Source organism: Pollachius pollachius (assembly GCF_949987615.1).
Source record: "Pollachius pollachius genome assembly, chromosome: 18".
Taxonomy (NCBI): Eukaryota; Metazoa; Chordata; class Actinopteri; order Gadiformes; family Gadidae; genus Pollachius; species Pollachius pollachius.
In genome coordinates, this window is record NC_136951.1 from 11,970,089 (window position 1) to 11,981,313 (window position 11,225).

At 47.1% G+C, this 11,225-nt stretch overlaps 1 protein-coding gene across 1 annotated transcript; it reads right to left on the minus strand.

Moving 5' to 3' along the window:
* Positions 1–302: 302 nt before the first annotated feature.
* On the minus strand, positions 303–11,120 carry itih2 (inter-alpha-trypsin inhibitor heavy chain 2; the record flags this gene model as incomplete). The annotated part of the gene is made up of 21 exons (XM_079755537.1): positions 303–450; positions 833–944; positions 1,037–1,209; positions 1,719–1,920; positions 2,312–2,425; positions 2,692–2,808; positions 3,560–3,732; positions 4,250–4,389; positions 4,815–5,000; positions 5,504–5,685; positions 6,193–6,318; positions 6,651–6,819; positions 6,992–7,108; positions 7,862–7,990; positions 8,358–8,465; positions 8,574–8,736; positions 9,369–9,473; positions 9,658–9,830; positions 10,477–10,515; positions 10,776–10,808; positions 11,028–11,120. The coding sequence occupies 21 exons, from the start codon at positions 11,118–11,120 to the stop codon at positions 303–305; spliced, it is 2,802 nt and encodes a 933-aa protein (XP_079611663.1).
* Between the last annotated feature and the right edge of the window lie 105 nt (positions 11,121–11,225).

Below are 11,225 nucleotides of genomic sequence, written 5' to 3' on the forward strand. Positions count from 1 at the left end.
CCTTGTTCATACTAACTTGTTAAAGTACAGAGAAACATGGTAATACGGCTATCTCATTTCACTGGTTCAGTATAGTCCCCACCATCAAGCCAAATGCTTTTGTATTTATTAATGATTCACGTACTAATATGTCACATGACACCCACCCCAAACAAACCAACACAGCATTTGATTTCACACTTTTAAATTGCTTCCCTCCCACAGAAAATGATATTTCCTCCTCCCAAGGTTTTGTGTCTTTTTGTAATCTTCCATCGCTCAACACCCCTCCTCTCCAGCCCCTAGGACCCCCTCCTGCCCCATTAGGCGAGCTGTAGGAAGCTGTGGAGGTGGGGGACGATGTAGCTGGTGTAGTGGTGGTCGATGAAGCCCTTCCCGCTGTTGTGGACGAACCAGCAGTAGACATCCGAGCCTTGCTTCCTGTCCTGTCTGTAGTCCTTCTGCCATCCCCTGAAACACACAGAAAGAGGAGTTGCATCGGCCAGTATAAGCTTCTAGGCTAGGGCAGGGCGTACCCTCTGATTGGCTAATGAAACTCCCTATATGTTGATCCAATAGCAAGGAATCTTTCGCTTATTTAATTTGTTTAATATATCATAGTTGTTTATGTTCGCCACAGCCCCTGTTGTAAGATGTTAACCATTTATTTCAACCTCTCAAGGGAACTAATATACAAAACCCTTATGCATTCTAAGTTCTCCACGGTCGTCATACTTAATATTTTGTTTACACTCCCAAAACGGATTGTATCCTAATAGTTCAACCTCACTTTAAAGGTGACCTTTGATTAACGGTTTCTTCTCCCTTTCAAAGTAGTGATGTGTTTCCTTACCGCGTGACGGACAGCTGCTGCCCCTTCACCTCCATGGTTGCCTCCTCCTTCAGGGGGTCTGCCCCTTCGTGGGGGTTATACACCCTCACCTCAGGCTCCACGGAGAACTGGCCTGGTGGAACACAAAGCAAGATGGTTACCCATCCTGTCCTTATAGGCCTGATGTGGCGAGATGGTTAATGAGGGTCTTAAGGGAGGACTGGCCTATCAATCCGTCGACCAGTGGGGAGTACTGGTTGTCGGTGGGGACGTAGATGCCCAGGTAGTCCACGTTGATGGGGTGTTTCTTCCACACGCGGTGAAGCAGCACCATCACCCTGATGTTGTCGTTGACGCTCACCATGACGTGGGACTCCTTCACGATGGAGATCTTCACCCTGAGACACCGCGGACAACGTTAAACAGGGTGACCCCTCACTAAACTCAACCCCCGTTGGTCGTGGATGACGTGTCATATCCCACACACACACTCACTATGTAAAGTGCTTTGGGTGTGTTGAAAAGGGATGATTTATTATTGCTATTGTTGAATTGGTCTATACACTTTTATCTGTTGTCTTTATGAATGATTTATAATAACCAAACCAACATTATCATCATCTAAAGGTCATATTAGCAAGGAGTCTTTTTGTGAGGTGTGTTATTCAAGGTCACGTAACACCCACCTCCTTACATCTGCTGGCTCTATTGTTTTAACGTACTGTCTTTTTTAATCATGACCTATTATTTTATACAATTTTGCATTATTTCTTTGTCCGAAGAGCATGAGCAAGTGTATATTTAATATATAAAAGCGTGTCCATTCAATCTTGGATGAATAACTTAATAATAATACTAATAACAATTTGGTCATTCTGAACGATGAGAATCCCCGTGTGGTTCTGACCCGTCCTGTGTGATGTTGGCGGTGGCCGCCCAGGTGAAGGAGTGGCCGTGGTGCGTGTCCCGCACGGTGATCCCCTCGGTGCTGGCGGTCACCTGGAGGCCCTCCGGCTGGTAGTACACGGAGATGGCGCCGAAGTAGGTGCTGGTCTTGCCGTCGGCCCGTGGACCCTTGGCGCCCACCAGCTGGCCGTTCACCACCACGCCTGGGTGGGCGAGGGAGGAGAGAGAGAGAGAGAGGGCGGGGAGGGGCAAATATCGACTGGTTGGAAGTTTGTTGTTGAACGGTCTCGTGAGCGCTTGAATTAAATGTGAACCCTTTGGAGGGTTTGTTTCAAGGTCTTATTGTGGTTGTCAGACTTACATTTTGTAGGTACTTCTTTATTGAATATGCTTTGAGTTTTTAACCTCATTTGCAAATCGCTTTAGATCAAACAATGTCAACAGTTTGACGTTTGTCTACTGGAATATCTGAATCAAAAATTCCGCTCACCCATGAATTTAAAGTCGGGATAATTGTAATTGAATTCACAGCATAACAAAAAGTATGTCCGATTGAAGTCGTGTGGACATGATCAGTATGGGGCTTTGGGTTACCTGCACCGGGGTCGGAGACCAGGTTCAGGATGTGTCCGGGTTCGGAGTCGATGTTGAAGCAGACGTCCATCTGGGTCCGGGGCAGGTGGACGATGAAGTGGGGGTCGTTCTCGACTAGGACAACGGGTGGTGAGGTATTGATATACAAGTCATAACAACTTAGGTTAGAGTCACAATGAGGGGAAATTCTCTTTACATTGGAGTAGGCTAATATGTGGTTCGACAAAGTACGCCTTGTTAGTTAATCCTAAACCATTATTAGCTGATTCTAACTGTAGTATGAATTGCGTTCACTTCTTTGGTCGATGACAACCACTGCAAATAAGCTATTGGTACATGAGCATACAGTAAGTATCTGTCCGGGGGTGCGGGTGTGTTACCTATGGTGATTTGATCAGGTTTAGGTCCATCCACCTGACTGGGGGGGGGCGACGTGGTAATCTGGACCCAGGGGGGGAGTGAGTAATTCAGGCGTACCGGGGTCGGGACTGTCATCCCTGCACAGGAAAGATCAATTCAAGACAGTTTGGGGTAAACTGTCGGAGGTGCGGTTTGAGAGTTGACCTTGAAACTAAAAACCCCAAAAGACGTTGCCTCCCTCTCTACTTCATCGTGTGGGTATCTTTTTCTCCTCTTTCACACAGTTGCAAAAAAAAGCCAAATAAAGCAAAATTGGGATGATAAATAAGTATTCTGCAAAAAGCCAATCAATCTATCTTTGAATGTCTTTGGTTTTAGTACTTTGCGATACCAGTCACCCATGTGGAAACACTGGTATCATTGCCTTTTTAAATTTTTTTATGTTGTTGTATGTGTATGTGTTGCTGTATTCATTTCTAAGTGTTCTGATGGACCATGGAGTCTTTCAAATAAAGTTAATAATAACAATCAATCAGCTTAATTAATTTCCCCAGAGAGCTGATGGGAGACGTAGGCCCAATCCCATTTCCCCTTACCCCTCCCCCTTGTTTTTGCAGGGGTACGGCGGTCCCAATTCTCATTTGGGTTAAGGGCTAGGGCCAAGACGTAGGGCTACGTAGCCCTTGAAATGAAGCTTCCAAAGGACCACACTTCAAAGGGACGGCTTTGAGGAAAAGCCCTCCCTTTTTTTTTTCTGAGACCTTTTACTCTTTTTTTTCTTTTGTGAAGCGCATTGGCGTCTAGAAATGCGCTATACAAGACTGATATCGTTATTAGTAGTAGTGGTAGTGTCCCGCCGCGTGCAGGTCGAGCGGTGGGAGCGCTGACCTGAGCAGCAGCCCTGCTTGGGGTCCTTTGGGGAGTCGGCCAGCAGCCTCTCCCCGCCGTCCTCGCTCTCCACCAGCAGCGCGGTCAGCGGCGTCACAAACTGGTGCTCCACGGCCAGGGTCAGGATCCTCTGGGTGATCTTCCTCTTCTTCGCCGCCGTGGGCGCCAGGGACCTGCCGCCAGGGAACCCAATCCATCACCACGGCGACCCGTGGACCTCCATGGACCTCCGTGGTGTCCAAACCCATATCACAGGAGAGGCGTGTCTCTATTCACCCCGCGGCCATCTCGGATCTCAGCGCCAGCCGGCGTTGAGATCCGAGATGGCGGCGGGGTGAATAGAGACACGCCTCTCCTGTGTTATGGGTTTGGATCCATTTGACTCAATATGTTTTGTTTATTAAACATGCTTTTATATTTTAGGGACACATCCGTACAAAATTAGGACTTCCAAGATGTTAGAATCTTGTCTTCCGTCCTTCTACTCACTCCACTACACGCGTACTACGCGGGGACAATCTCAGGCTTGGATTGTCTTAGATCGTTGTATGTGGTCGCTGTACAACATGCTTTACACTACCTTAAAGCTAAAAGCGGTCATTACCTGAATCCACCCATTCATAACACCACACACACCCCTCCTTCCCTTCCTCACTCCCCTCCCCCTCCACCCAGGCTCCGGTCTCTCACCTCTCGGATATGAGCTGGTTGACGGTGATGTAGGCCCACATCTGCCTGGCGAAGCCCGTGACCGAGTGCTGGTGCCCGGCCAGCTTGGCGTCCAGCTCCCCGATCTCAGTCTCCGTCTCCAGGGTCAGGTCCATGCTGGCCTAAAGGGCGGAGCTGTGGGTGATTCTTTGAACTAAAAGGAGCCCCTTGAAAGCAGAGAGGGTTCATCCTTCAAGGGTGGACTGCTGGTGTGGGGCAGAACACCTGTGTATTGGTGCGGGTACGTGTGTGCTTATGCATGCATGTTGGCGTGTGTGTGTGTGTGTGTGTGTGTGCTTGCTATGCTTGTTTGTGTGCGTGCAACATGAGAGCCGGCTTTCATAGGTGTTATGTACTAGTTTGTGTGTGCATGTGTGCCATTGAGGGTGTGTGTGTGTGTGTGTGTGCGCATGCATGTGTGAATGCGTGTGTACATGCATATGCGTGCTCACTGCGGAAGCATTGGTGCTTCCGCGTGCGTGTGTCTGGATACATGTTTGCGCGAGTGTGTGCGTGCTCAACCACGTGTGCCTGGGGCAGCACTCACGGCGGAGGCGGTGGTGAAGCTGGTGAGGGTGGCCTCCTCGGTGGGCAGCAGCTTGCCGGCCACCACCAGCTCGGAGCCGCTGAAGAACTTGTCGAAGCGGTTGTGGGTGACGTCCGACACGGCCTCCTCCGGGAACTGGATGTTGATCTGCCTCAGCAGGGGGGACGACACCTGGCGGTAGAAGCTCTGTTTGTGTGCACGTGTGTGTGTGTGTGTGTGTGTGTGTGTGTGTGTGTGTGTGTGTGTGTGTGTGTGTGTGTGTGTGTGTGTGTGTGTGTGCACATGTGTTGATGGATGTGTGTGCGGCAAATGTGTGTGTGTGTATGTGTGTGTGTGTGCGTGCGTGCGTGCGTTGATGGGTGTGTGAATGAGTTTGGGGAAAATGGGATGGGGAAAAATTTGTGCAATTGTGAATTTCAGGCGAGGTAGAATAGTCTGATTCTACTTTTAATATCCATTACGTGATTGATTGATTGATTGATTGATTGACTAATTTACTTTCTAGAATCGATGTAGTGGGAAATACTGTATTAACAGACAACAAATTGATCCAAGGTCTCTCAGAATTCTGAATACATTTAAAGACAATAAAATAATAACAGTGAGCTGTTCAGGGGGTTCACCCCAGAACCCAGTGTTCCCCATACGTCGTGTGTACATCCTAGAGTTCCACAGGAAGTAGGCCTTACCCGGAGCTGCTCGGAGGCGGCGTGGTTGGCGAAGATCCTCTGGGCCATGCCCCGGTTCTCCATGGCGATGCGCTCCAGGAAGTCGTAGTCCACGTCGAAGCCGATGCCCAGCGAGAAGAGGGAGAACTCCTCCTTCATCACGCGCTTCACGTTCTTCTGGATCTTGCTCAGCTTGATCTCCCCTGGAGAGGAGGAGGGGGGAAGAGAGGACGGTGGATGGAGAGACGTTATCCCAGGTGGAAGACATTGTTTATAATGTTTGGTTTCATGTGAGGACGGCTGTGCTATATCACGGTTTCTCAAATGGGGGTGTGCGTACCCCTAGGGGGTTTTAGGGGGTAGTTGGAACCTGAAAACATCTATAAATATTTTTTAAACATTTTTTTGAAACAAGTTTCAAATAATTCCACTTTTAGAAGATGTATTGATTCTAAATACCAACTTAAGCGATTCTTGGCTGAAAACATAACTTCGAAGAAGATTTTGCAGAAAGTTTGCAGAACAAATGATCATGTAAGCCAATTATTTACTAAATCAACCGCCTATTGTTTGGTTTGACCAACTTTGATATTGATAATTTGTTACATGGTGTTAAATCTGGACCTGGAAGAAACCGCCGCTGACCAGGGTACACTTGGTCGTTCATGGAGGAGGGTGTAGAGGGTGTGGACATGGGGGGAGAGTCTCACCGACGGTGGGGTCTCCGTCTGACACCAGGATGATCATGGACACGGAGCGGGGGTCGATGAGGCGCTGGTTGGAGGCCTTCAGCAGCATCTGCACCGCCTTCATCAGAGCCTCGTTGATGTTGGTTCCTATGGCCGGAAAAAGGAGTTCAAATGGTTCAGAAACTAGACAAAACTGTCGTCGTCATCTTCCCGAAGCTCATCACAGTCTCTGAATTGACCACTTATTACACATAACTGCCAAAAGCTTTCATAAAAACTAATATCAAAAAATGACATTAATAACACAAAACATTGAAAATAATTAGCAGGTGTCTGATTAGCTGAGATTGGTTGCTAGGTGACTCATTGGTTACCAGCTGTGTCCCATGGTTTAAATGTTTGCTGACAGCAAGGTTCTTGTTGATCTTGTTACTACTTGTTTTCTCACTACTTCTTGTCCTCCCCCGGGGATGTATTACCTCCATTGGGTTTGATCCCCCTGATGTACGACTTGGCGTCTTCCACCTGGATGGAGGATCCGGGGACCAGGTCCTCGCTCCAGCAGCGCACGTTGTGGTTGAAGTCCACGATGCTGAAGTAGTCGTCCATGGTCAGGTCGTCCAGGATGGCCTGCATGGCCTCCACGGTCTTAGGTAAAGGGAAGCGTGTGACGGAGATTAAGTGTAATACAGACAGAGGCCACTGGAGGGCAGTGTTTCAACACGTCTAAGTGACAGGATATACATGTGAGCTGAGACTGAGTTTTGGGAGGACCTCTGAGTCATTCTGTTGAAATGTTACCATGACGACGTTGGCTCACCTGCTTCATCTTCACGCCCCACATGGATCCACTGACGTCGATGACAAACACAATGTTTTTGGGAAGAGGCGTGAGGCTAGAGGGAGCAAAGAACTGCACAAAATGGCCGTCGGAGACCTGGAGGAGGCGAAGTCAGTTAGTCAATTCCAAAAAAACATCTCTCTCTTCATTTATTACATCCACACCAACAGGACAGTTTGGTGGTTTGGATTGTAGAAGGTTGGTGTATTTCAGTGTCTCTCTGTGTTCACATTTCTAGTCTAGGAACAGGTCAGTGCCTCTCACACTGATACAAGGTGTTATTTCCACCATTCCGCCATTTGTTATGTCTCAACAAGGATGAACCAACCTGGGCGCCTGGGACATAGCCAGGGCTATATACCTTATCAAGGGTGAGAGTGCTTCTGTTCTCTTGTTATTCACGTTTTCTTCAATATAAAACTCGCCCCAAACCTTTGGTGAGAAGAGGGATCGACAGCCAAGGAACACGTCTCGAAACTGCTCCTCAACCGCGTCCACTATAGATTATTCAACCTAAGTCTGTATCTCGCTGTATTACATCCTGGAATAAACCATCAATTCAACCCTCTTATCCAACCTGTCAAGTTGCTTTGATATCAACTTCAAGAATTACTACTACGAGGAAAAATACACAAGGCAGAGTCTATACGAACAGTTTAGAAATAAGCTGAAATCTAACAGGATGTTCGGTTCAATGCATCCCTCCACCCCCCTAACCTTCTCTAATGTCCGGTATCATACAAGCTGGAGGGTCAAAGTTTGGGTGACTACCTACTCCTTAACGACTTTTACCTGTAGTTGAGCGTGACAAGCATTTCCTAAATGAATAAATAAATGCTGCTTTGATACCTGAAGTTCTCCGGCATTGTGGTCTCTCGAAACGTCATAGGTGATTTTGAACAGGCCGTCCACGCCGCTGTCCGTGCAGTTTTCGCACTTCCTCTGCTGCTCAATGTTTGGCTTGAAGACGATGTGGGCCTGGAGACACACACACACACACACACAAACACACACATTGACACACGGACAAACACACATTATAGAAAAAAACTTTCAGAGTGGGTCTTCAGAAATACAACAGGAATACCTTAGAAGAAAAAGAAGAGGATTTGATCCTTTGGAGTTTTATTGGATTATGACAAATTTACCATAAAGGCCTGCTAGTCTTGTGGTATCCCCAATAATCATGGGGTACACATGTTGAATGGGTGAATACTATTCATGAGGAAATAGGCTAACAAGGTGAGAAAAATATTATTTTAAAAAAAAGGGATTTATGGACGTAATTTGGCGTGCTTATTTCGCTGTGCGACCAAAGAATCAGATCCAAACCTTTTTTTCTTACCTTTTCTTTTGTGGTGTTCATTTTGGTCAAGCCAATGAAGCGTTCCCCAAATGCATTTGTCGTTTGCACAAAGGAAATACCGTTTGGCTCATAGATGTACACATCCACCTAGAGACACAGACACAGAGAGACAGGATGGGAAATATAGCAAAGCAGAGCCAACAGATACGCTGTCACACAGAAGCAGAACAGCTTGACTTTAATACGTTTCTGTACCTGGAACTGTGGCACCAGGCGTCCGGGCTGCAGGTGCAGAGAATGCTCGTACACTCCTAGCTTCCTCTGCATCATTTCCTGGTAGTGGAGCTCAAATTGAATGTGACTGCCCGGTGGAACGTGAACCTCCGTCTTGAAGGTTTCCATGTCCTGGGAGTTTGTCCTGGAAAAGGAAGAAGAGTTTAGGGTCTACAGTTTTGTTATCCTTGAAGGATTTTTCCTCTACTTCCGCTGTTTAGATGGCCCTCTTGTGGAGGTACAGAAGGAGAGACCCTTGTGTCGGTCGTTATCTGCTTTTCTGGATTCCTGTGGCAACATTTGGGGCTTGACTTGGTTTTCAATCAATGGGTTTGAAACCTGTGAGTACGGCTAGCAAGAAGTAGCTTTAGCTGACCACTCAAAATCCATTCCCTCGTACTCGGTTTTGATCGGTCAACCTTTTCTGTTCCTTCTCCCACTGTTGTCTGAGCAGATTAGTCGTTCCTGATAGGGTGTTATTCTGTTGTTATGACAGAACATTGTAGTGGCTCCAGACCAGAAAGCAACAGGGTTGGATTCCCAATGTCCACAGCCCACCTATAGACATCTTTCAGCAAAATGCTGAATCCCAACTGCTCCTAATTACACCTAGCTGAATTAAGGCTATGTTGCCTCGGCTAAACCGGTCAAATGACTCAATAGCAAATGGCTGGAGTAAAGTGACTTTGCGGTGTGTGAGTGACTTTCCGGTGAGTTAGAGACTTTCCGATGAGTGACCGACTTTCCGGTGAGTGAAGTGACTTTCCCGTGTGTTACCTGACAATGCCCGCGGCCTTCCCCCTCGCCTTGGCCTGGGCGTACAGATTCCTGGCCACGGTTTTCTCCTTCACAGAGCCCGTGAACGTAATCCCGTTCACGTTCCTTTTGGGAGCAAAAAAACACAGGTGCAAGAGTCACTAGGAGACCCTATTTAACAGTGTTGATCAACGGTAATAACATGGGAGGGTGGGGGTTGGGGGGGCAATGGCTCACATGGTGAAGTTGGTGATCGGAGTGGGGTTACTTTCTGTTAATAACATGGTATGGTTTGGGGGGCATGGCTCACATAGTGAAGTTGGTGATGAAGGCCCTCTTGGGGATCTGAACGTTGAAGCCGATGCTCTGGGCCTTGGAGCCGGAGTTGACCACCGAGCTCCGGACTGTGGTGTGGGCAAAGCGCGAGGTGATGCGGCTCTCCACCTTGTAGCTCTTGACGGTGATGTCATCGCCGCGGATGGCCTACAAAGGGTGGGGATTTGGGGTTATATCGGAGGCGGTGATGGCGTCGTTTGGCTGGCCTTACAATGACCTCCATCTCCTCATGCGTCAGTTGTACACCTGCGTACCTATGCCGCGTGTCTCAAAGCTAGTAATTCTGACCATAGTCCACCAAAATGTCCCCAAAAACTAAACAAACATGCCAGCAAATTTGCTCAACCATACTATATAATGAACCGAAAAACATACACAATTGCCACAATGCACACAATGTAGACACTTTTCGGAAGAGGCACACACAACCTATGGCTGGGACGTTACTCAATACCGTGTTCTCCTCAGTCTATAGGAATCACGTTGTCTGACAACACTTAATGCTAGCGCTGTTATTTCCGATTAATAGATTTACCACTCAAAAGTTCATAAATGTACAAAATCAATGTTGTTGATTTTGTACACAGAGACAGAGAGAGAGAGAGAGAGAGAGAGAGAGAGAGAGAAAGAGAGAGAGAGAGAGAGAGAGAGAGAGAGATGGAGAGGGAGAGAGAGAGAGGTCAATATCCAGTGAGTTACGTGGTCTCTCCAAACAGCCATGTATTGATCGATAGATTAGCGTGAACTCGGCCAAAGGGAAGACACTCTTAATACCAGACGAAGGGCAACTCACCTCAAAGTCCTCCTCCTCCTCACTGGTCAAAATAGCTCTCTGAAACAAACACACGCATGAGGATCATCTCCAAAGGGCTTAAATATGTTTTATTGAAAAAATGCATGTCCTTTTTTCATACATCTAAATGTGTTTATTTTGTGAGATATCTAGGCTTAGTTAGGTTAGTAATAATCAATGAGTGTGGCCAGTTTAGAAGGGATTTAAATATGTGTATTGTAGGCCTAGGCCTTCTATGTGATAGCTACAATGGACATCAGCTATCAAGTAAAAGGGTTTATTCTGAAGAGTATTCGCACCTTGTGTCTTTCGTGGCGAGTATCGAGTCCTGACTGGATAAAAAAAGGTTAAATAAGAAGATATATACATAAAAAGATGAGTTAAAAGCAAAATACTTTTCTTAATTTAGATTATTGTGAACAAAATCAACCTTTTTGTCAGTAGGACGACACATTTTGGATATATTACTTCATGTGTAAACTAAATAGCTTCCAGGCCAAAAATTAACATGGAAAACATTTCCAAAAGGTATTATTTCCGTCCAAACTCACAGTCTCTCCCTCCCACTCTCCATCTATAATGAACTCGAAGCAGTGGCCCCACTGGCCGAGCAGCAGCAGGGCGAGGAGGGGCAGCGTCTTCATGTTCTCAGGTCGGTCAGGGTCGAGCCAAGCGGGGCTACGAAACACAAGCAAGGGGGAGAGAGGTACGTCCTTCTGAAGGGGATAAGCTGTCGCTCGCACTCTCCC